The 26,586-nt window shown below is 36.2% G+C and overlaps 1 protein-coding gene and 2 long non-coding RNA genes across 5 annotated transcripts; 1 reads left to right on the forward strand and 2 right to left on the reverse strand.

The window, feature by feature from the left end:
* The first annotated feature begins 15,304 nt into the window (after positions 1-15,304).
* LOC145110316 (uncharacterized) lies at positions 15,305-17,400 on the forward strand. Its single transcript, XR_013709703.1, has 3 exons — positions 15,305-15,410; positions 16,019-16,163; positions 17,290-17,400. It is a non-coding gene; the product is annotated as an uncharacterized LOC145110316 (long non-coding RNA).
* A 1,420-nt stretch (positions 17,401-18,820) lies between these two features.
* LOC145168779 (uncharacterized) lies at positions 18,821-21,474 on the reverse strand. 3 transcript variants are annotated; one of them, XR_013742093.1, is made up of 3 exons: positions 20,847-21,447; positions 19,748-19,805; positions 18,821-19,024 (listed from the first exon to the last, which is right to left on the reverse strand). It is a non-coding gene; the product is annotated as an uncharacterized LOC145168779 (long non-coding RNA). The 3 variants fall into 3 exon arrangements; XR_013742101.1 differs by having other exon boundaries at positions 18,821-19,253; XR_013742087.1 differs by having other exon boundaries at positions 18,821-19,805; positions 20,847-21,474.
* A 938-nt stretch (positions 21,475-22,412) lies between these two features.
* LOC145110327 (uncharacterized) lies at positions 22,413-24,525 on the reverse strand. Its single transcript, XM_079047078.1, has 5 exons — positions 23,837-24,525; positions 23,543-23,752; positions 23,296-23,394; positions 22,982-23,083; positions 22,413-22,894 (listed from the first exon to the last, which is right to left on the reverse strand). The coding sequence occupies exons 1-5, from the start codon at positions 24,377-24,379 to the stop codon at positions 22,727-22,729; spliced, it is 1,122 nt and encodes a 373-aa protein (XP_078903204.1). The 5' UTR covers positions 24,380-24,525; the 3' UTR covers positions 22,413-22,726.
* Positions 24,526-26,586: the final 2,061 nt, after the last annotated feature.

Raw genomic sequence — 26,586 nt, forward strand, 5'->3', positions numbered from 1 at the left:
TATTTGAAAGGTATGTGAATGACGATTCACCAATTTCCACCATGAAAAACGAAATATATAAATTATTAGGCTTTTATTTGGTTTTAGAAACTCCTAGATTCTTTTGAGATTCATTGAACTTTTCAATGGCATGTTTCAATCTCGAGTGTGCCCTTCATGTTTTGTGACTGGGATACCGAGGATCACAAAACAAGGTGTGAATTAACCATGCAAATTACTTGGTACCCTTAATGTTTTTCACTTAATCGATGTGCCGGTTAACCACACACGCTCCATCGACCTATGAAAAACCTTAAGTCACCCTTTGCCTACCTTGTTAAGTCCAAGTTAGTGTGTCGGTTAACCACACACGCTCCACCAACGACTTAATCAAAGTGCAAAGTGTAATTTCATGGGTTAGAACCTTATTCACATTTTCCTAAAGTAACTAATATTGGGAATTTATAAAAAACATTTAGTTACTTTATAATAATCATTATACTTTTAATGAGAATTTAAGTCATTGTTCTACCCGTTCGGCTAACGACCCTCCACCAGTCAAGGAAGCAGTGGGTGAGAGTGGACACCCATTAAGCTGCCATTTTATAGGCAACAACCTTATACCCCACCCCCCTTATAGACCGGCTTCGTGAATGAGGCCTACTAACGGTAAAACGAATTTGATCTTATACATATATATATTATTAACTTATAATATTATAAAGTATAAGGGTTGAATTTTAACTTTTAAAATTCTAGGGGTTGGAACTAAGGTTTACTAGATGTCTGTACATGTTCCAAAACTTGAGGGCAAGTTTTGTAACTTTACAAAACCTTTCAATTCATAACTTGTGAGTTATTAAAATGAAAACTCTTCATTTTTGTAACTTATGTGTTCTTTTAATGGCGTTAATATAAAGAGACTTTTGGTTATCCATAACTTGAGGACAAGTTATGGACTCCATTAAAACACATAAAGATCATGAACTCAACATTAAACAAGTAATTCATATGATCTATTGTGAGACAATCCCACATTCCTTAAGATAGTGAAGGAACTCTGTACTAAGATACTCACCACCTTGATCGGATCGAAGCATCTTAATGTTCCTGCCCAACTGATTCTCCACTTCATGTTTAAACTCTTTGAACTTTTCAAAGGTTTCTGACTTATTCTTGATTAAGTAGACATATCCATGTCGACTAAGATCATCAGTAAAAGTCACATAGAAGCGGTTAGCATCTCTTGTGGCGGTTCTGAAGGGTCCACACACATCAGTATGTATGAGGTCCAACAAACCCTCACCCCTAGCACAAGTACCAATGAAGGGTGACTTTGTCATTTTCCCAAGCAAACAAGATTCATAACTATCATCTGACTTTAGGTCAAATGACTCCAAGACTCCATCCTTTTGGAGTTGGCCTATGCATTTCTTGCTTACATGTCCAAGACGACAATGCCATAATGATGCTTTATCCAAGCTAGTGGAAGAATCGATACACAACACATTATTTCCTAGGTTATCTACAACCGACACAGTTTCATACACACCATCACAAGGTAATGCTTTAAAATAAAGAACATTATTAAAGAAAGCATTAATACCACCACATTCATTATCAAACGAATAGGTAAAACCTTGTTTGTACAAACCATGAAAGGAAATAATATTTCTCACCATTTCAGATGATTAACAACACTTATTCAAATCTAATGTAAACCCACTACTTAGCAACAAAAAGTACACTCCAATCTTGGTGACAGGTGAAGCTTTCCTATTCCCCATGATTAAGTTTATCTTCCCATGCTCCACATTCTCACTTCTTCTTAGTCCCTGCAAATCAAAACATATGTGAATACCACAACCTGTATCAAGGACCCAAAAATTAGAATAGGGTGAGTTATTAGACAATATAGTGTAAATACCTGCATGGTTGGGTTTTACTTTCCCATCCTTAACATCTTGTAGGTACTTTGGACAGTTTAGCTTCCAGTGCGACTTTTCATGGCAATAGAAGCATTCAGCCTCTTTAGGATTAGCAGAAGGAGTGACAAAACCTTTCTTGGTTCCATTTGAAGAGGAGCCATCAAGGGACTTTCCCTTGGTACCCTTCGAAGGGCTATTCCTCTTATTTCCTTTGCCTTGTCCGATTGCCAAGACAGGGGCCGCGGTCGGAGTAGGAGTAGTAACAACCGACTTACATTTAAGACCACTTTCTGCGATCTTCAAAAGTCCTTGAAGCTTGCTGAATGTAACTTCCTCCTTTTTCATGTGGTATGTCATTCAAAATTGATCATAACACAAAGGCAAGGAGTGCAAAATGATATCAATTTCCAACTCCTCTGGGAATTTCACATTCAGTTTCAGCAAACGGTCCACATACCTTTGCATTTTCTGCATGTGGCCCGTGATGGGTTCACCATCCTTCATCCTGGTTGTTATCATGGAGGAGATGATTTCATATCGCTCTTGACGAGCACTCTGATGATAGCGGTCCATCAAATCCTGGTGCATCTCAAAAGGATAGTAGTCCTCATAGGACTTTTGGAGCTCGGCTGTCATAGTGGCCATCATGATGCATGCCACCTTGGTAGCATCTCTTTCATGTGCCTCATATTCAGCAAGCTCCTCAGGAGTAGCAGTTGGCTCGGGTACCTTAAGCTCCTTGTCGAGAACATATTCCTTGTTCTCATACCTAGTGACCATCCTGATGTTCCTGATCCAATCTGTAAAGTTGGATCCATCAAAGATGACTCTCCCACAAAGGTTCATGAGAGAGAAGGAGCTGGTAGGGTTTGAGCCAGAAGCAGCATTGTTGGAAGACATCTGAAAAAGAAGAAATGACAAGTTTAGTTTAGATATAAAGATAGTCCTTAATAAAACACCCAAATGTAATATTAAGGCTAGGATCCAATCACAATATATTATAACTTAGAAGAGGGATGTCGTAATCTAAGTTAAAACATATTTGAAAGGTATGTGAATGACGATTCACCAATTTCCACCATGAAAAACGAAATATATAAATTATTAGGCTTTTATTTGGTTTTAGAAACTCCTAGATTCTTTTGAGATTCATTGAACTTTTCAATGGCATGTTTCAATCTCGAGTGTGCCCTTCATGTTTTGTGACTGGGATACCGAGGATCACAAAACAAGGTGTGAATTAACCATGCAAATTACTTGGTACCCTTAATGTTTTTCACTTAATCGATGTGCCGGTTAACCACACACGCTCCATCGACCTATGAAAAACCTTAAGTCACCCTTTGCCTACCTTGTTAAGTCCAAGTTAGTGTGTCGGTTAACCACACACGCTCCACCAACGACTTAATCAAAGTGCAAAGTGTAATTTCATGGGTTAGAACCTTATTCACATTTTCCTAAAGTAACTAATATTGGGAATTTATAAAAAACATTTAGTTACTTTATAATAATCATTATACTTTTAATGAGAATTTAAGTCATTGTTCTACCCGTTCGGCTAACGACCCTCCACCAGTCAAGGAAGCAGTGGGTGAGAGTGGACACCCATTAAGCTGCCATTTTATAGGCAACAACCTTATACCCCACCCCCCTTATAGACCGGCTTCGTGAATGAGGCCTACTAACGGTAAAACGAATTTGATCTTATACATATATATATATTATTAACTTATAATATTATAAAGTATAAGGGTTGAATTTTAACTTTTAAAATTCTAGGGGTTGGAACTAAGGTTTACTAGATGTCTGTACATGTTCCAAAACTTGAGGGCAAGTTTTGTAACTTTACAAAACCTTTCAATTCATAACTTATGAGTTATTAAAATGAAAACTCTTCATTTTTGTAACTTATGTGTTCTTTTAATGGCTTTAATATAAAGAGACTTTTGGTTATCCATAACTTGAGGACAAGTTATGGACTCCATTAAAACACATAAAGATCATGAACTCAACATTAAACAAGTAATTCATATGATCTATTGTGAGACAATCCCACATTCCTTAAGATAGTGAAGGAACTCTGTACTAAGATACTCACCACCTTGATCGGATCGAAGCATCTTAATGTTCCTGCCCAACTGATTCTCCACTTCATGTTTAAACTCTTTGAACTTTTCAAAGGTTTCTGACTTATTCTTGATTAAGTAGACATATCCATGTCGACTAAGATCATCAGTAAAAGTCACATAGAAGCGGTTAGCATCTCTTGTGGCGGTTCTGAAGGGTCCACACACATCAGTATGTATGAGGTCCAACAAACCCTCACCCCTAGCACAAGTACCAATGAAGGGTGACTTTGTCATTTTCCCAAGCAAACAAGATTCATAACTATCATCTGACTTTAGGTCAAATGACTCCAAGACTCCATCCTTTTGGAGTTGGCCTATGCATTTCTTGCTTACATGTCCAAGACGACAATGCCATAATGATGCTTTATCCAAGCTAGTGGAAGAATCGATACACAACACATTATTTCCTAGGTTATCTACAACCGACACAGTTTCATACACACCATCACAAGGTAATGCTTTAAAATAAAGAACATTATTAAAGAAAGCATTAATACCACCACATTCATTATCAAACGAATAGGTAAAACCTTGTTTGTACAAACCATGAAAGGAAATAATATTTCTCACCATTTCAGATGATTAACAACACTTATTCAAATCTAATGTAAACCCACTACTTAGCAACAAAAAGTACACTCCAATCTTGGTGACAGGTGAAGCTTTCCTATTCCCCATGATTAAGTTTATCTTCCCATGCTCCACATTCTCACTTCTTCTTAGTCCCTGCAAATCAAAACATATGTGAATACCACAACCTGTATCAAGGACCCAAAAATTAGAATAGGGTGAGTTATTAGACAATATAGTGTAAATACCTGCATGGTTGGGTTTTACTTTCCCATCCTTAACATCTTGTAGGTACTTTGGACAGTTTAGCTTCCAGTGCGACTTTTCATGGCAATAGAAGCATTCAGCCTCTTTAGGATTAGCAGAAGGAGTGACAAAACCTTTCTTGGTTCCATTTGAAGAGGAGCCATCAAGGGACTTTCCCTTGGTACCCTTCGAAGGGCTATTCCTCTTATTTCCTTTGCCTTGTCCGATTGCCAAGACAGGGGCCGCGGTCGGAGTAGGAGTAGTAACAACCGACTTACATTTAAGACCACTTTCTGCGATCTTCAAAAGTCCTTGAAGCTTGCTGAATGTAACTTCCTCCTTTTTCATGTGGTATGTCATTCAAAATTGATCATAACACAAAGGCAAGGAGTGCAAAATGATATCAATTTCCAACTCCTCTGGGAATTTCACATTCAGTTTCAGCAAACGGTCCACATACCTTTGCATTTTCTGCATGTGGCCCGTGATGGGTTCACCATCCTTCATCCTGGTTGTTATCATGGAGGAGATGATTTCATATCGCTCTTGACGAGCACTCTGATGATAGCGGTCCATCAAATCCTGGTGCATCTCAAAAGGATAGTAGTCCTCATAGGACTTTTGGAGCTCGGCTGTCATAGTGGCCATCATGATGCATGCCACCTTGGTAGCATCTCTTTCATGTGCCTCATATTCAGCAAGCTCCTCAGGAGTAGCAGTTGGCTCGGGTACCTTAAGCTCCTTGTCGAGAACATATTCCTTGTTCTCATACCTAGTGACCATCCTGATGTTCCTGATCCAATCTGTAAAGTTGGATCCATCAAAGATGACTCTCCCACAAAGGTTCATGAGAGAGAAGGAGCTGGTAGGGTTTGAGCCAGAAGCAGCATTGTTGGAAGACATCTGAAAAAGAAGAAATGACAAGTTTAGTTTAGATATAAAGATAGTCCTTAATAAAACACCCAAATGTAATATTAAGGCTAGGATCCAATCACAATATATTATAACTTAGAAGAGGGATGTCGTAATCTAAGTTAAAACATATTTGAAAGGTATGTGAATGACGATTCACCAATTTCCACCATGAAAAACGAAATATATAAATTATTAGGCTTTTATTTGGTTTTAGAAACTCCTAGATTCTTTTGAGATTCATTGAACTTTTCAATGGCATGTTTCAATCTCGAGTGTGCCCTTCATGTTTTGTGACTGGGATACCGAGGATCACAAAACAAGGTGTGAATTAACCATGCAAATTACTTGGTACCCTTAATGTTTTTCACTTAATCGATGTGCCGGTTAACCACACACGCTCCATCGACCTATGAAAAACCTTAAGTCACCCTTTGCCTACCTTGTTAAGTCCAAGTTAGTGTGTCGGTTAACCACACACGCTCCACCAACGACTTAATCAAAGTGCAAAGTGTAATTTCATGGGTTAGAACCTTATTCACATTTTCCTAAAGTAACTAATATTGGGAATTTATAAAAAACATTTAGTTACTTTATAATAATCATTATACTTTTAATGAGAATTTAAGTCATTGTTCTACCTGTTCGGCTAACGACCCTCCACCAGTCAAGGAAGCAGTGGGTGAGAGTGGACACCCATTAAGCTGCCATTTTATAGGCAACAACCTTATACCCCCCTCCTTATAGACCGGCTTCGTGAATGAGGTCTACTAACGGTAAAACGACTTTGATCTTATACATATATATATTATTAACTTATAATATTATAAAGTATAAGGGTTGAATTTTAACTTTTAAAATTTTAGGGGTTGGAACTAAAGTTTACTAGATGTCTGTACATGTTCCAAAACTTGAGGGCAAGTTTTGTACCTTTACAAAACCTTTCAATTCATAACTTATGAGTTATTAAAATGAAAACTCTTCATTTTTGTAACTTATGTGTTCTTTTAATGGCTTTAATATAAAGAGACTTTTGGTTATCCATAACTTGAGGACAAGTTATGGACTCCATTAAAACACATAAAGATCGAGAATTCAGCATTAAACAAGTAATTCCTATGATCTATCAAGAAATCATAAGAACATGAATAATCATATCAAAATTTCAAGAACATATGAACACATATAATCATGTAATTTTGATATTAGCCATTGAAAATGGATTAGAACAATCATTACACCATCTAAAACAAGTTTTAAAACACCAAAACAGTTTAGGGTAATGTTTCTAGTCCATTTCCAGCAGCAAAACTCAAAAAACTACACTCAAGGGCTCCTACTCGTCGAATGCAAGAACCTACTCGAGGAGTAGGATGAGTTTACTCATGGACTCGTCGAGTCCCCCCATGGACTTGGCGAGTTCATGCGTCAGAATGCATAAAAACGAGTTTTTTTCACAATTTTGCATCAAGTATCAAACAAACAAGCCTAGGCTCTTATACCATTGATGGGTTTTGAGCATTCTAACACTCCTAAGTGTAAATGCAACCCTAGAAAACCTTGGATCTATGTTTGTCTAAAATACATGCAAAATACTTTTTCCAAGGTTCATAATCCTATCTAGCATACATGGGGAACTTTTGTCACAACCAGGAATTCTGATACCTTGTAAAACCCTTAAAATAGATAACATTGTAGTTAAAGCTTGGAGAACATGTATGGTGCTTATTCAATGACCACAAAATTCCATCAAATACTCTATACAAACATTCAAGTAGTCAACAAAAGGTTGGAAACCCTAAAAATCCCGGTTCAAGTCCATTTTGGACTAGGATTTTCTTATTGGGCTTAATGGACCAATAAGCTTACAATTTGACTATTTTGGGCTTAGAACTCTTATAGGGGCTCTAATTGGACCCATTAGCATGAAACTTAACATTTTGGGCCTCATAAGCCTAAAATGGACTAGTTTATCTTTAATGGGCCTTATTGGGCCATAACAAATCTAGTTAGCCCTAATGGGCCATAAAACTCATACTTTGATGAATATTGGGCCGTGAATTACTCTAAAAGGGCCAATGGGCCAAAAACCATCCAATTGGGCCCATATTATGGACTTAAGCACAAAAGGCCCAAAAATCTTCTTTCTCTTCTCTCTTTCTCGGCCCAAGGGGAAAACAAAAAAAAATATAGAAACTAGTGGAATAAGGAGGGTTAGCCACCTCCTTATTACATTTTGGTCTTCCATGCAAAACCTCACATGTCTCCATGCACCATCCTATCACCTCTCTCTCTTCTCTTTCTCTCCCTCTCTTCTTATTTTCGGCCGAGAGGAGACACACACACACACACACATACAAAATTCATTCCAACTCTTTCCAAATCCTCTCAAGAACACTTTCACTTCTCCTTCCAAATTTTCGAGATTTAGAAGCTCTTCGAGGTTATTCCACAATAATCATCATCATTGGTAAGTTATTGTTTAGATCCATAACCTAGTCTCTTTATTTCATCAAAACTTCCTACTAACTCTCACCATTTTCGTGATCTACACATTAGAAGCTTCTTAACTTCGAAATCAACCCAAGAAAGCTTGCTAGGGCCGAAAAATAGCATCAAACTCTTCCCTTTCTTCTTCAAATCGAAAACAACAAGCAAAGGTGAGTTCATACCCCTCTATTTTCGGTTTTCACAAGTTTTATGGGGGATAATACAAGTAAAATGTGTAGATCTATGTGTATGTGTATGTTATGTATGATTTCATGTATGTATGTGTGATTTTATGTGTTTATGTGGTAAATATGTAACAAAAAGGGAAGAAATCTCGAGATCTATGGCACAAAAGAGGAAACAAACATGATCTAATATACTTTTTATTTAACAAGTCAAGAAAAGTTTCTAGCTTAAGTCATAATAAACAAAATGCAACATAAAACTCATTTTTGGGCTAAATTTGTCAAATAAATAAAAGTTGAGTTGAAATTTGTCATTTACGGTTTTCTTAAGGATTAAAAGAGTCAAAACAGTAAAAACTAATGTTTTTATGAATATTATACTCTTTAAAGGACTAAAAATGTAAATTGTAGCTTAATTGGCTAAATCTTGGGCTTTTCGGCCCATAGGCCCAAAAATTGCAAAAATACGATTTTTAAGGGGCTGAAATGTTACAATTCTCAAAACAGGGGGTAAAATGGGTAAACAAAACTATTTCAAGGGTTAAAATGTTTTTCTTTTCCAAAAAAGGATCAAAAATGTAAAGTTTTTGGAATTTGGGCCAAAATTGTAAAAGTTGCGAAAAAGTTGGACTTTAACCGAAAGACTCTTTGCTGGAAGGGCTGAAACTGTCAAAGAGTAAATTTTGAGCTAAAAACATTTAATTAAACAAGTTTATGGGCCAAAAATGTCAAGAAAATGAGTTAAGGGCCAAAAATGTCTTTTTCTTTATGTAAGGGACTAAAATTATCATTTTTATAAAAAAAAAAAGGGTTGAATGGGTCAAATCAATATTTTGAGTCAATTATTTTGGTTTTAAGATATTTGGGTCAAAAGAATATCAAATTACAACTTATGAAAATAGAATGAAGAATATACATATATTTTCAAATATCGTTATAAACAACGGACAAGTTTCGTGCCGTTAAGAATTTAACAATTGTTCAATCAAACTTCCGACCATTATACTATACCTAAAACAAGTAAATATTCAAATAGTTGGGCTTGAAAGATCTTAATCATGCTTATTGGGCCTTCGTGACTCATTGACATGACTTTTGGGCCCAACAATAATAACACATGTCTATTGGGCCTCCTGTGACCCAATTACATGTTTAAGGGACCCTCAATGGCATATATGTGCTATTGGGCTTGGTGGCCCATTAGTATTGCTAGTAAGGTACAAATTAAATCAAATATGAAATGGGCCAACGCGTCCTTCGTATAACCAACAACCTAAAATAACTCACGTAATTAGCAGGACTTTGTATTCCTCTTCTCCTCTTTTGTTAGGCTTATTTGAAATCAAAGTAAAAAAATTCAGGTCGTTAATCAATAGTAATCAATGTTGTTTGGATTAAGTGAGTAATAACGGGCGACACCTCTAAGTGTCGTTCGTAGTCTGTAGTTATAATCAAAGTCTCCTGGAAGGAGAGTGAGAGTTTGTGTATAGATCTATACGGGGGTGACTCCCCCACACCTCAGCTGTTCGCTACAGTTAGACTCGGCCACTCTAGGGTGACAAAATCTTAAGATCAATTCAGGCGTTTATTAGGATGCCAAGACAGACGAACTAGTCATTATTATGCATGGTTATAACGACTCACGTAATTAAATAAATCCAATACCATCCGAGTAATCAAGGAAGAGTAATCAAAATCACTCGTTGTGGCGATATAACAATTTGAAATAATTATATTATGTTATCGGAAAACATCGGGTTTTTCGAGGAAATCAACACCACTCGCTTGTATTTTCAATAACTATAATGCAAAACTTCCCATTTATACACGTTTTGAAATCATTCATGCACCAACTTATGGATCTTCACACTTTGGTAAACAATTGTCTTTTCAGAAAATATCGGATTTTCTGGGTTTTATAAACTACACAAATCATTTTTATCACAACCCTGCTTATGAACTCACCAACATTCCATATGTTGACGTTTTCAAAATAACTTGTACTCTCAGGTAACAGGTAAGCGGAAGGGTGATATCAAGTATGTTAGGATGTTATGTTTTGAAAACTCTCAAACAATTGATGCTATGGATATGTAATATTTAAACAATGTACTGGATGTGAACAATGTCAATCGATATGTATTAATGCATGGTGAAGTTTATGTTGTGTTTCATGTATAATCATTGTGATGATATTCAATTTAAGTCACGCGAGCCCTCGGATGTTTCCGCCGTCTGGTTCGGGGGTGTGACAACTTTAAACATAAAAGATGGCTAGAATTACATACCTTGTAGTTGATTTGATTCCTTGAAAAACCTTGAGAGCCTAGCACCCCAAGTGTGATGCCTCAAATGTTTCACACAACACCAAGTGCTTTGGAATGACTTTGAGAGGATGTAGAACACTTCTAAATTCGGCCTAGCCCTCTTGCAACTTCTTGTAGCCGATTTTGGTGGATGTCATGTTCTTTATATACTGTGTTACACTGAGGGTTACACCATGTAAACCCTAATGTAAGATGGATCTTCATTTCCATGACCCATGGGTTTGTAACTCCCATGGAGCATCCTATGGACTTTAGCCCAACTTGATAATCCATAGAGCATCTAGCACACTATACAAGTATGGATGATTTACACAATCAACCCATATATTTAATTAGTCTCCTTTTGATCACTTAATTAACTCTAGATTAATTCTTGATCAATACTAATTAAATAATATCATTAATATATTAGAACTTATAATATATTAATAAACCACAAGTGTTATTTCTCTCATTTAGTCTATCCAAATGCATGATGCCATGCAACCCAAATGGACCATGCCGGGTCGGGTCAAGTACATACCAGAAATAGTTATGGACTTAGACACCTTATCCAACAATAATTATTGTTTAAACAACTAATTATGTTAAGAAACCATCTTAGGGACTAGGAATCACTTAGATTGAAATGTTACAATCTCATGTGATTGGATCAAATGGAGTTTACGGCCACTCCTTGGAGCTTACGGCCACACCTTTGGTGTTTACGGCCAAAGGGAGTTTACGGCCAATGGTATTCTTCATAGGAATTTACGGCTAAGGGAGATGTTCATGGCCTAAGAAGATCTTGAGTTTACGGCCAAGGGAGATGCTCATGGCCTAAAAAGATCTTGAGTTTACTGCCAAGGGAGATGCTCATGGCCGTAAACTCTTATGTTCTTGGGAAATGGTTGTTTTCAAGGTTGTAAGTTAAAGGCTTCTTAAGAATAACTAGTATATGGAAGATTACTTACGTTTTGAAGCTTGAAGGGGGTGTTCACGGTTTAAAGAACTAGTGTGTTCTTTGTGTTCTTGAAGATCTAACCCAAAAGAGATGAATTCAATGATGAAATCAAGGGGTTTTACTAGATCAAGAAGGATATCAACTTAGGAATGGAAGAATCACTTACAAATTTGGTGAGAATTAGAAGTGCTCTTGATGATACTTGAGAGAATTTGAGAGTTCTTGACTGGAGGATATGAGAAATGAAGGAAAAATGAAGGAAATATATATATATATATATATATATATATATATATATATATATATATATATATATATATATATATATATATATATATATATATATATATGCGAGGGTTTACGGCCGAGGAGTTTGCGGTCCGAAGTCGGTTTGACAGTTTACGGTTGAAGCCTCGTTTACGGTCTGCGAGGAGTTTACGGTCCGAAGAGTTTACGGTCGTAAACTCTTTGCGGTATGAGGCGAAGGAAAAATTGCGAAGTTTCCCGGATTTACAAACCTTTGCCTTCCAAATTATACTATAGATATTATAAGGATTTTAGCAAATAAAGATTATTATCATAACCTTAATAAAACCCAAACAATGAAATGGACTTTAGTTGACTTTTGTTTGACTTTGGTTGACTAGAGTTGACTTTATAAACAAAAAATAATCGGATGTTACAATTGTTTTCAAGACATATGTCAAATACAACTTTTATTCCAAACATCAGAGTGTCCTTAAAAATGCCTGGGAGAGAGTGCACGCTGCGTCATCACGCCTTGCCTTTGCCCTTGGGATCTGAAGTACCTGAAACAAACCCACAACCTGTAAGCTAAATGCTTAGTGAGTTTCCCAGAGCATACCAAGCACAATACACATATCACATATCATGTTAGCTATAAAATAAAAGCTACATATAACACATAAGACCTGCATACATAAACCTGTAAGGATGTCGTGGGCTCCCCCCAGGGTCTTACACCTCCGTGCTATGGGCTACCCCACATGGTCTTTACCTAGGAATTCCATGGGCTACCCCACATGGTCTTACATCCAATGCCATGGGCTACCCCACATGGTCTTTACCTAGGAATGTCATGGGCTACCCCACATGGTCTTACATCCAATGCCATGAGCTAAACCACATGGTCTTTACCTAGGAATGTCATGGGCTACCCCACATGGTCTTACATCCAATGCCACAGGCTTCCCCCGGGGTCTTCCATGCAATAACACACAATCACATAGCATATTATATCACTGAAAATGACTAACACATAAACATAATCACATAATGGGCTGGCCTTGGTGCCTTAGACCCATGGGTATGGTGAGAAGACTCACCTCTCGGATGTTGAACTGACAAGCTAGAATTAGATAGGTCCCACGTGCTGCTCCCACTCAGCTGCCTATAATCATTATGTGATTAACTTGTCATAATCCCATAATTACCCTTAAGGTCAACTCTGGTCAACCCTAGTCAAAGTCAAGGTCACCGGTCAAGGTCAACAGTCCATGTTGATCTCAACTCGTCGAGTGCATCCAGCAACTCGTCGAGTTTCTGAGTAATCCATCTACTCGCCGAGTTACCTGTGTAACTCGCCGAGTCCCTCCTTGTCCACAACCGAAAACTCATGACAACCGTAAACTCATGACAACCGGAAACTCTTTACAACTGAAAACTGTTTACAGCCGAACACTCTTTACAACCGAAAACGGGTAAACCTCATTTGACTCGTCGAGTCAGCTAAGGGACTCGACGAGTACCTTCAGTCTTCTTCAAGTTCAGCCCTTTTTAGTGGGATCTAGGGTCCCAAACTCCATATCTAAGTTCTCCTAATGCAAATACTACGTAAAGTTGCAAACTTTACGTGCATGCAAGGTCCTTCAAGGCTATAACTTCAAAACTAGGCTTCTTACAAGGCTTTTGTGCATGGGAAGAGGCCAAACTGCATAAAGGAAGCAACTTTATGGTATTTGGGACCTAAATAGGTCCAGATCTGGAACCCTATCCTTGTGATAAGTCCAGATACAAGTTTGACTCCATTTGCACCAAGAATGGCCATTTACTTCCAAGAAGAGAGATCTAAACAACTAGAGGTCAAGGTCACGACTTTATACCTCAGGATGATGGCCAATATGAAGTAGATGCTAGATCTACTGTTCCTCTCCTATCTCCTTCTTCTTCAAGCTCCAAATCCCTTCACAATTACTCCAAGATTACTCACAGAGGCTATTTCTCTCACTCAAGAGGGGTTTACGGCCGCAAACTCTCTTCTATGGGTGATAAGGTGCTAAGGGAGGCCATACGAGCAGGTTATGTTCTTTATATAGGGTGCAAACCCTTAAAAATTCGGGTTTCTCTTTACAGCTCCTACTCTTCGAGTCGACCTTCTGACTCGTCGAGTAGGTCTCGATCCCGTCTCAACCCATAAGGCTCCTACTCGACGAGTTGAACTCCCAACTCGCCGAGTCCATGCACAAAACCTTAAACTTAAATAAATGATTTAAGTAATGCTTGGAACAGGCATTACACACTTATTCACTTATTCAGTGATAGAAGTCATGGAACCCCAAAATAACCCCTTTTTGACCTAAATATCGCTGCAAGCTTGTAACTTATGACGTCGTCGCCGCCTGCCCCATCATCAACGTCAAGCAACATTCGTCAGCCTCCATTGCCAAGCGATCGTCCATCGGCCTCTCTCAATTTCTTTGGTGTACTCTGCCTTTCTCTATTTCTCCAGTGAAGAAACATCAATGGTTAATTTCCAAGAATCAAGTGTTGATTACAGGTTGCTTGATGATGTTGGTATTTACACACCAATTGTCAATGTTTGTTCATTGATCTGGTTTCAGATTGTGGGGATGGCTTGGGATAAGTTCCCGTTAGTTACAAAATCAGCTTTGTTTATGTTGTATATCCGGTTAAAAATTAAGCTTCTGTGTGGTATCTGGTTTTCAGAGATCATGCCTTCCCGATTGCCAAAAACGACTTCACCAACTATGCAATATGGTGAATTTGGAGTAGATGTAATGAAATTCTAAGTGGGTTTTCTGCAAATCAGAATTTGGTGATGGTGGGTGGAGGAAATCCGGTTGAATCATAAATTGATGGATGATAATATGTTTTATAGATTTGCAGATTTGGGTTTTGTGTGTGGGAATTAGAAATCGGAAAGGGGTATTATGTTTGATTTTTTAATTTTTCTGTTTGAGTTTTTCTTTCCGGTGAAGAAGGAGACTGTGAGGGGCGCTCAACTGTTGGTTGAATATATAAGGGGATCATGGTTGTAATAATGTGGTTGTACATTTTCTTTAAGTGGTTGTACTTTAACTACCTATTATTAATTTTATTGTTTAAATAATTAATAAATTGAAATATAAATAACAAATTAATTAAAAAAGAAATAGTTGGGGGTAAAATAGTCTTTTATGTATGGTAGGGACCAAACGCACAACAAAATTGTATAATAGGGACCGTACAAGTTAAAAAACAATTGTAGGGACCAACCACGCAGACTATCCAAACCACAAGAATGGTCCGTCTAATTTACCCTAAGAATAATTGATAGTCAAAGGGTTTTCAGACACATTAAAGGCCCACAAAATCCTCCTCGGTTTCTACTTTCTCCCTCTCCCTCTCCTCAGTTGCTGTTTCGCGCTGCTCATTTCTTCTTCATCAATTCTGCAACAATGGTGAATCACTTCTCTCCCTCTTCCTCTCTCTATCGATTAAATATATTAATCAAACTATATGTGTAACTGTATTTCCACTTTCGTCATCATTTTCTTACCATTTATCATTGTTCTTCCTTCTTCGTCGACACTGCAACAATGGCAAATCACTTCTCTCTCGCGATCGATCGATTTGATTAATCGAAAGCTCTGTTTTCTAATAAGTTTACTAATGTTCTTCTATTTTCTTCTTGATTTGTTATGAACTCGACTAAAAACGCTAATGAAAGTGTACGATTTTCTCTTTGATTTTATCACTCTCGATCGTCTATCGTATGTGTCATATGTAAATTATTCGTTAGCTGTCGATTCACTTTTATTCAAATTGCAAACTACCAATCGTTTTGGTATGTAAATCGTATCTTACCACCAATTTATGCCTACTTTTAGGCAAAATTAGAACTAAATCGCTCAAACATTTATTGAAATAAAATTATTTTTGGAGATGTCAATAAAATTATTTTATGAATATATATATATATATATATATATATATATATATATATATATATATATATATATATATATATATATATATATATTTGTTTTGTGTTTGTTATAATGTATAGACGACATCAAAGAGAGTTGCAGAAAAGAAAGTTGCAAAGTTTGAGAAAAATATAACAAAAAGGGGATTGGGTCCGATGGCTTCAAAGAAGATGAAAACAGAGCTTTATGTGCTTGCTTTCTTTGTTGTAGTGGTGGTTGGATCCTGTAAGTCCTACTGCATTTTCTTCTTTTTTTTACATAAAACCCAAATTACAAAATCAATTCAAGCATTTATTTTGCCATTAAAGGTATAACTATAAGGTTGAAATACCATAAATGCATAATATTTGTCAACGAATAGAATGTTTTTTTTAATAAATGTAAAATCTGTTAAAAATGGAATATGAAGGAAATTCATAAGGTATTATGTAGTTGATTAGAGGAAATGAAATAAAATTTAATTATTTATTTATATTTAAATATCTTTTGTTTATTACAGAGAATTATAATTATATTTTATTTATTTATTTCAATATACATACTGAGGGAATTTTCGGTTTAAATAAAACAAAGATGAGATTAAATTGAGTTCCTTAACAAGATATCTAAATTTTTAAATTTATGAGAGAATTCAGTTTTTAAGTTTATGAGAGAATAGTAACCCATTATCAAGAAATTTAAGGAATAGTGAAACCCATTAACAAGAAATTCAAAAATTTATGAGAGAATTAAGTTTTTTTTAAAACCAAATATGCAATAATTTAGAATAGTCAAAAACAATGTTAGTATTTAACTTTCCACACTACAAAAAAACTTTAAAAAGTCGTTGTCAAATTATTTAGTTTTTTATTTTACGAAAAAATATTAATAATTTTATAAAAATCGATATTATTTAAAGAAAATGCATCACGTGAAATTTTTAAAATTTTTTGAGCATTTATCGTTAAATAAGTAACCTATCATTCTGAAATTAACTTTCCACATTACATAAACTTTTACAAAGAAGTTATAAAACAATTTTATTATTGCTATTATGAAATAATATTATTTTTGTAACATTTATTTAAAAAGATATTCATTTAATGACATTTAATGACACGACACCATGTTTTTATATTTTTTAGTGATCAACCGTACAAGATATATTTTAAAAAGATATATACCTTTTATTACGAGGATTCTACTTTTTAATATCAAAGTTGACCAACTTTATCTCTCCCTATACGTTTTTTATCATCAAATATTTTCGTAATAATACTTGGCCGAATTTCCCAAGTCAAAGAACAAATTTAATTTACATTTAAATCCACAAGTATGTTTATTGTTAATTAAATTGTGTTTTATCTTGCAGTTATATTTCAGATTGTCAGGCTGGCATTGACGGGATGAAAAGTTTCATGGGTCAAATGTTCAATTAAATTTAAAATCAATTATCTTAAACTTCTAATAAAAATTGCAATGCATCTAAGCATCTTGTCATAATAACTGTTATTTTTACATACTTTAATGGTTTCATGTTGTTTTAAAAAAAAATAACATTTTTGAAATTAACCTTATTACCGTTAATGAAAACATACACATTAATTTGATCTTCTCCAAAGTTTATATTTTCAAATTATTTTAATCTTTGTTTTGCCTGGGTCAAGACAACACTGACATAATAGTTGTATTGTGTGTCGGTATACTGTGATTAAAATGCATTGAACTATATTTGGTATGCATTAAAATTGAGACCATTATCAATATCAATTTTACAAAAATCACAATTTTTTGTACAACACAACAAGGTGACATTGACTCACTTCTTGACGTATCGTCAATAAAAAAGATTTGAATGCCCTAGTCATCCTTGTTTGTATATGGGTTTCTTAAAAAAGTTCATTCATGTCTTAATAAAACCCCCAAGTCAAATCCATCTAATCATGTTTTGTTTTTATAATTTTCTTTTATTATTTTTGTAATAATTTTGTTTATAATTATTAATATTTTCTATTAAATCAATTATTTAAAGTAAACTTATTATTTAATTTGTTTGTTTAGACTACATTTCCGATTAAATTAGATATATTTTTTATTTATTTTTTTTCGTTTTATTTTTAAATATTTTTGCAAATAGGCTCTCTTGTTTATAAAGAAAACTACCGATATTTTTTCTTTTTTAGTATTTTAGTTTTTGTTAATTAAACCGGTACAATTTTTGTTTTCAAATTGGCTATGTGTTACGGATTTTTTTTTCTCACGATTCCAATTCTAGTATACCAAAAACTTTCGTTTACGGTTTCGGTTGTAAAAATTTAGGACAAGTGTATGCTCATGCTAATGTTTAATAAATCTTTAGTTTTCTAATTTAAAAATCTATTATTTTTTTTGGCTTCTTCAAATATACATTTAAGGTTGTTCTTTTATTTATATTTTTAACGTTTTGTTCATTTTTTTTTTAACTTTTTAACTTTTTCTTCGTTTAAATTATTTAATCATATAACCTTTTGATGTATTGTTTGTATATCTGAAAACGGTTATAAGCTAATCCGAAACGTAAAAAACATAATTTATTTAATACAAAATTATTAAATGTGAAAAAACATAGATTATTAAATCCTAAAATGGTAATACCGAGTTATTTCTCCACTACTTTTAGAAAGATTATTAAATATACCAATACAAACTTATTACTTAATTTATTTCTCTTGATTTATGAACAAAAAAGGTTATTACTTATATTTTTATTTTTATACACACCAAAATAGTTAGTATATATATAAATATGAGTAGCGTTAATAAAAAAATGTTTGGAATGTTATAAAATATTTAAAGAAATCTTGAAAAAAATGGAAAAAATAATATAAAAAAGAAAAATAATAAGTAAAAATTATTAAAAAAAATTAAAAAACTCAAAACGTTTAAAACTTATATAACACCCATAAAATTCAAGCCAAATTTAAACTTTTTAATACATTTTAAAACCATTAAGTTATTACAGTTTGTTTTCAAAATGGTTCACACATCAGAGTATCCCCATAATCAATCATGAAAATATGAGGAGGTGCACGATCACGCCTTCACCTTCCCGCAATCATCAGAAGTGCCTGAAACAAAATCAACAACTGTAAGCCTGAAGCTTAGTGAGTTTCTCCAAAATATCAACATAACCATATCATATAACCAATACAGAACATCATGCATAATGAGTCATCAGCCTAACTGGACCGCCTCACAGGCCTTCAGTCTATCTGGACTGCTCTCCGAGCCTTCGGCACGTCTGGACCGCCACGCAGGGCCTACAGCCTATCCGGACCGCTCGACGGGTATGTTGGCCTACAGCACAGAGCAGGACCGCCTCAACCCAACCCCCAATCAAACAAACATGTGCACATAAATATCATACGCTAGCTCATTTCATATAACAGTCAAACCGATCTAACAGATCACCAATCATAGCAACATCCCAATAACCGGGATACAGACCTAACCGGTAACTAACATAGCATCATCCTATAACCAGAACAATCATGTGCACATAGACATCATATAACACTAGCATGTATATATATATAACAGTCAAACCGATCTAACAGATCACAAAACATAGCAACAATCCTATAACCAGGATATCGACCTAACAGGTCACTAATATAGCATCATCCTATATACCAGGATACCGACCCAACCGGGTCACTAAAGCATAACATATCACCATCCTAACTACCAGGATGTAAATCAGTAAGCATAACATTCAATAATCCGAATACAATCCATAAAGGGCCGGCCTTGGTGCCTTAGACCCTATTGATATAGTGAGGAGAACTCACCTGGTATTGCTGAAGTCTTGCAGATAAAACTCCAGCTGCTGGTTGACAGATTCTCAAACTGTCAACATCAAACAATACCCAATTAATAATTGGGTTCCAAGCCCCAGGTCCAAATCACACTCCAAAGACCCAAAAGTCAAGTAATGGGCCAAAGCCCAACATATGGCCCAATATCATATCATCATCAAGGCCCAAACTATGGCCCAATTTTCCAAATTGGGCCCACACCCTCTTATAGGCCTTACCCTAAGCCCATCAACATATTCTAGTCTATATGATCATTCTTGGAAGGTCCATTAATAATCCAATTACCAAAGCCTATTAAAAGGCCCAACACAAAGCCCAAGTCAAATTAGGGTTTCACATAAAATGACAATTAGGGTTAAGTGTTTCTCACTTAATCCATTAAAAGGCTTAAAACATTAAGGACTTAATCCATTAAGGACTTAATCCATTAAGTCCATCACTCTTCTAAACAAGTCATATGGTGTGATTGGGTTTGATCACACAATTCCATTCCAATGGCCCAAAAGTAAGTCCCAATAAGTCCAAGCCCATAAATCCAATATTAGGGTTTTCTAAACCTTAATTAGGGTTTCCAACCCCATCTTAGCCCAATAGGCCCAATTGATATGTCTTTTGATCAAATAAGGTTCATTAGACTCATTAAGGTTTCACTAGACCCATTAGTCATCTGTTTGGGCTTTTAGGTCCATTTAGCTCCATTGGCCCCATTAGGGTTTATTAAGCCCATTAAGCCTCATTGGGCCTATTAGGGTTTCTTAGTCCCTTGACCAAGCATCCAAACGAGTCAAAACACCATCAAAGCACACTGCCACCCGACACGGCAGCCGGTGGCGGCACGATGTGGCAGCCACCACTCTACGGTGGTGGTTAGGTTCTTCTTTTCATTATTTCACTTTGGTTACAAATTACAGTATTACCCTCTTAACACACACAACCACTAAAACACATACTAATTACACACACACAGCCGCACCGTGGCGGCCGGTGGTGGTAGAGGGTGGCAGCCCTATCTTTTCAGCCTCACAAAACACACACCCCACATCCGGTATCAAAATATACTCCAGCCACCCACCTAGCGGCAACAACAGCGATAACAGCTTTCTAGAGGCGGCAGCCACCATGGCCGGCGGCCATGGTGGTTTATCTTTGGGTCCTTCTATCCTTCAAGCATCCATATGGAAATCAGCAACCCTCAAAGCACCGCCAAGCCTGATACACGACTGAAACATATACACAAACACTCTTAGCAGCGGTGGTGAGCGGCGGTGCGACGGACAAGGGAGACGAACGGTCCGTCGCCGGGAATAACAACAACGACAGCCTCCCGCTTCCTCCTCCGATCGTTTGCAACCACAGCATCCGTCGGCGCCCTTGTCTTCAACGGTGACACACGCATCTTGTCCGGAAAATAAACCCAACACCGTGGGTTGCGACGATGGCAGCAAGGAAACAGCAGCGGCTATTGGCGGAGGAACTCCCTCTCGACAAAGCTTACTCGAACGACAGCAACAACAACCGGGGAGCAGACCTGTTGTGGTCCTCGTCGGCATCTCCGTCTTCATCATCTGGGCAGCAGCTTCGTCGGCGTCCATGGAGGGAGGTGGCGGCAGTTGAAGATGAGAGGGAGGTATAAGGGTGGCGGCTACGGTACCCGATTAGGGTTAGGGTCACGGAGAGCTCAAGAGGCTTTATACCCCGTTCCTACAAACTACAACCCATAATGGCAGAAACAACCCCTCATTCGCCTTTTCCTTTCAATTTAAATCCAAATGTTACCAAATGGCCCCTCCATCACAATTTCTTTTCATCCCAAGACCAGAATTTACCATTTAGTCCCTGCCCCCATAAATCCTCACACATTAAGCCCAACTAATACCAAACACCCCTTGACTTATGAAAATCTTTATCAATTAAGTCCCAAAATTTACACATTAATCCCCTGAATATTCAAATATCGTCATTTGGCTTCCAGAGACCAACACCCCACTAATTATTATTTGGTTTTGGACTATATTAACATAAAATATAACACAAATTGCTTCTCGGGTTCCAAGTTTATTATTTAATTATTATATTTTAAATGGGATGTTACAACTTATAAGAAACTTGAATGTTGTAAGTAAAAAGGGTTTAAAAGTAAGTTGTAAAAAAGACTTAAAAGGTTTAAAATGTCAATAAAAAAAAGACAATTTTACTGCAAAAAATAATAAAAGAATTTGAAGTATATATATATATATATATATATATATATATATATATATATATATATATATATATATATATATATATATATATATATATATATAGGGGTTGGCTAAAAAGATGTACTTTAGACATTATACGGGTTTTTTTTAGCACCACCCTTTGTATAATAGTTAAAATTAAATGCAAGAAATAACAATATATTTTTATTGATTTGTTTATTATAAAGATTATGTGCATCCTATTTCTATTTCTTTCTATTATAACAATATATATTGAAAAAAAATATATACTTAACTATTATAATTTCATTCAAATACAAAGCAATTTTTGCTTTTACAATAAAAAAATGAAATTAAATTTAGGTAGAATTTTCAAAGTAGATTGCATTAATAAGATAAAAAATGAAAGTGCATTGTTGTAATCGAAAATAAAATAAAAGTATAACGCAATACATAATACACAAAAATGTATGAAATCATGCTTCTTGAGTCTCATTCGATCCAATCCAATCTGATGTGACAATTGCAACCTTTGTCCACCTCAACATATTCATGGTAAAAAAAAAGGTAAAATGGTTATAAAAACATTTTAAAGTAACAAAAAAAATTTCCTTGATCATGCTTTGGTAAAAAAATCCCATCCCTAGATTTTAACTTCTTTTTTTCATAAGAAATTACTCTTAATAACAAGTTTTATTGCATAAACATAAAAAGATACAACACAATGTGCTAAAAAAATATCATAACTTTAGTTCCGCACATTTTTACGATAAGTGCATTTGCTTTCATCTGATCTACGAGTTGCTCGACCCAAAATTCTCGCTGAGTTGTCAGAGTTGCCATGTTGGCGATCCACCCAACTTTTTTTCATGTGATTGTGTGATGAGTCATCACTATAAGATATATAATCAACTGCCTGCATTCGTGATCTTCAATGTTAATAATAAAATAAAAGGGAACCAAAAATATTATATTTGAAAATTATTGTTTTGAATCCTCTTACTTTAGAATTGGATTTGATATAAGGTGTTAAACATGGGTTTAAATCCTCTAAGAACATGTCATCTGCACTACCATGGGTTGTATGATCACCCGAGCTGAATTCCTATAAGCCCAAGTACACCATATTATGTTAGGGCTAAATGTAAGAAATAGCAATGTACTTTTGTTTACTTTTTTTATTATAGCATCCAACATTCATTTCTTCATAAATATAGCATTTTACTCTAAAAAAATTTACAAGTTATAGCATTATCAATTATATATGAAGCAATATTAATGTTAGTATTACAAATGTTGGTAACATATGATACTTACCAAAGAGTTAAAGGCTTCTTCTTGCTCATATGTTGGTGTCTTTGGGGAACTCATAAGACTATCACTGAATCTTGTGGCTGAATATTTGTCTGCTTTCACCTGTCATGAAAGAAATATAAATACAAGTTCTATCATTCCTTTCAAAAACATTCCAATTCCAATTCCCTTGTATTTCAATTCCTTTAACAGATTTCATCCTTTTCAAAAACATTATGCAACCAAACACCTAGCTAGATCAGATAAGTACCTCAGCTAGATCATGAGCAAGGGATTGAAGTTGTCCTGTGAGAGAAGTGACCTGCTTTTGAAGGGTAGGAATTATTTCTTTTACCTCTTTTAGTTCAGAATCATCCTCCTGCTGTGATTGTGAATTTGTAACTTCTGGAAATAAAATCACACTCTTCAATGCTTTTATCTCTTCCCTTTGCTCCAGACACAAATCCTTCAACTTATCTACCTGCACACCACACAGTAACAGTAATCGCAACAAGATTCTAATTGTAATGTTATTGAAATCATAAAGAGTGAGTGAACATCATACCTCTCTGTTTTTCTCCTCCAGCATCAACTTAAGCTCCATTATCTCTGATTCCTGATCCTTACTCCGACTCAGAAGCTCCCTCTCACTCCTCAACACCATCGCTAAACTCCTGGTATTCACCTTCACTTCCGTCAATGCGTTCTTTTTCTTCCCACTCTCTTCTCCTTTCACCTTGCTACCAAACAGCTTCTTATGCAATCCCCCCAAACCCGATGTCCCTCCTCTTCTCGCAGTCATCGTCATGTTCTTCTTCAAATCATCGGCGATGATGTTCGTGACATCAGCAGCCACCACAAACTCCCTACCTTTCAGCTTGGACGAAGACGAAGTCGAAGAAGACTTCCTCTCCATAAACTTCCTAACCATAGCACTAAAATTCTGCTCGTTTTTAGCGGATTTTGACTTGGCGAGAGCATAGGTAACATCCGGGATCTGCTGGCGGTTTTTTGTTTGATTGAGCTCGGTGGAGGAGGATCGATCCGATTGAGCTGAAGATCGATTATTGAATGAAGTGTAACGAGAAGATGAGTTGGAAGACGACATTTGTGGACAGATTTCCACCCAGGGAGTTGAGTTGTCTGAGAGGAGATTGTTATTGAATTTCAAATCTCCGATGATGCATTTGAGGTGATTTTTTTGTTAGGGCTATAAATGAAGTACGAATAAGAAGGATTTTGGAAGACGACATTTGGGACCGCTGTCCAAATTCAAAAAATCCAGGCGCGGGATGTGTTTTATATTGGTTTGAAACGATGTGGTCATTAAAATGCCATAAACTTATATTATCAAATAAAATAATTTCAGATAATACAAATAACAAATGATTCATGAAAAATACTTCTTGTAATAAGAGATGAATACATAAAAAGTCAATTTCTCACCATCCTTGCATTTAGAGGTGCAAACGAGCCGAGTCGATCCCCAGGCCAGGCTCGACTCGGGCTCGTTTAAGTTATACGAGGTTCGAGCTCGAGCTCGGCTCGATTCGAGTTTTCTTTTATTGAGTTCAGCTCGAGCTCGTAAAGAATTATACAAGTTCGGCTAGAGCTCGAGTTTGGCTCGTTTTTTGTCTAACAGGGCTAAATAAGTTTGAGCTCGGTTCGAGCTCTTTAAGAAGCTCGTTTACTAATACCCTAAATTTCTAATTTCCGAAATATGTTTTTATTTTAATATATAAAAATAATAATAAATTTTATTATATATAGGATCGTGTAGGCTCGCGAGCCTAATCGAGCATTCGTTTAATAAACGAGCTTAATTTATGCTCGAGCTTGGCTCGGTCTTGTTTAAAACCAGTTTCGAGTTGAGCTTTTAACGAGCCGATCCCGAGTAGCTTGACTCGTTTGCACCCCTACTTGCATTGTGATTTTGTGACTTCTAACGAGAGAGAGAGAGAGAGACTATTCGCTCTACCTCTCTTCTTCCCTCTGTTATCTCTCTTTCCCTCTCTATCTCAATCCTTCCTTACTACCTAAACACCATTTCTCACTACTAGTGACCTGGTATTTTTTGTGAAGTGGAATGATTTTGTATGATGTGGCACACCTTCATGCCTAATTCATTGTGATGCATTCCTTATTGTCTTAAAAACATTTCCTTTTCGAGAATCATTCTGAAACTTTGTGTTAGAATGTAACTTGGATTTTCGTAATCCGAAAATGTAACACTCAGATTCGATCGATTGAAGACTTAAGGATTTCAAAGATAAGGTTTTGAGGAAAAACCTTATGCCACGGTGTGGCAGGTTACTGGCCACGGTGTGGCCATGTCACCTAAATGAGAACCGTGTCTGGCTCGTGAGCACGATGTGGTGAAGAAGTGATCATGGCATAGTGGTCGCTGCATTCCAAGCCCATGAAGATTAGGGTTTCTCCCATATTTAAAGGCTAGAACTCCTTATCTAGGTCATTTCTTCAGCCTTCATCTTCTCATTTCGAAACCCTAGCCCCTATTCTCCCACTCTCCTTTCTCCTTCTTGTATATCTTATAGAAGAGTGCCATTTTGGGGGTCTTGGAAGAAGGTTATCATCCCTTGGTGTTTGGGTGTGTATTCCCAGAAGAGATCCAACATCTTGTGCATCACTTAGACCTTTTTAAGTGTCCAAGTACCCAACTTTTTGGCTTACGCTTTCTAGATCTAGTTTTTATGGCTTTTTATGTCCCTTTCATGGTGGTGGTTAGAGTTCATGGAAGAAATCCAGATAAAGCTTCCAACTTTATCTATCTTGGATGTCCTTGGAGTGTTATCTTATAAATCTAGACCTTGGGTGTGATTTGGTGTAACACCCGTGTCCCAGACTGGTTTAACTTTATATTTATCGGGAGCTAAAAATGAACTTTCAATGAAAAACTCTGTGCCACGACGTAGTGCAAGGATGCCCACGACATGGCATCGAGTAAATCGACGCGGGTTTAATTGGAACGCCACGGCGTGGAAGCTGTTCTGGCCCAAGCCCACGATTCTTTTAGGGTTCCCTTTGTATTTAAACCCTCTAAGTCATTTTTAGGGTTCATTTCCAGCCTCCAACACTCTTTTTGAAGGGTTTTGAGCATTCTAACACTCCTATGGTGTACATGCAACCCTAGAAACCTTGGATCTACGTTTTACTAAGATACATGCAAATTTTCCTTTCCAAGGTTCTTAACCTAACTAGCATCGCATGGGGAACTTTGAAACATAATTAGCTAGTAGATTTACATACCTTTTAGTAGTGGTTGATTGCTTGGAGTTTGAGTGCCTAGCACCAATA

This window comes from Lactuca virosa, chromosome 1 (assembly GCF_052849685.1).
Source record: "Lactuca virosa cultivar CGN04683 chromosome 1, Lactuca_virosa_CGN04683_v6, whole genome shotgun sequence".
Taxonomy (NCBI): Eukaryota; Viridiplantae; Streptophyta; class Magnoliopsida; order Asterales; family Asteraceae; genus Lactuca; species Lactuca virosa.

Coding starts and splice junctions, on each gene's coding strand:
- LOC145110327 (XM_079047078.1), bottom strand. CDS start 24,379: ATGTCGTCTTCCAACTCATCTTCTCGTTACACTTCATTCAATAATCGA. Junction 23,753..23,836: donor TGGAGGAGAAAAACAGAGAG/GTATGATGTTCA, acceptor TGTGGTGTGCAG/GTAGATAAGTTGAAGGATTT. Junction 23,395..23,542: donor TTGCTCATGATCTAGCTGAG/GTACTTATCTGA, acceptor CTTTCATGACAG/GTGAAAGCAGACAAATATTC.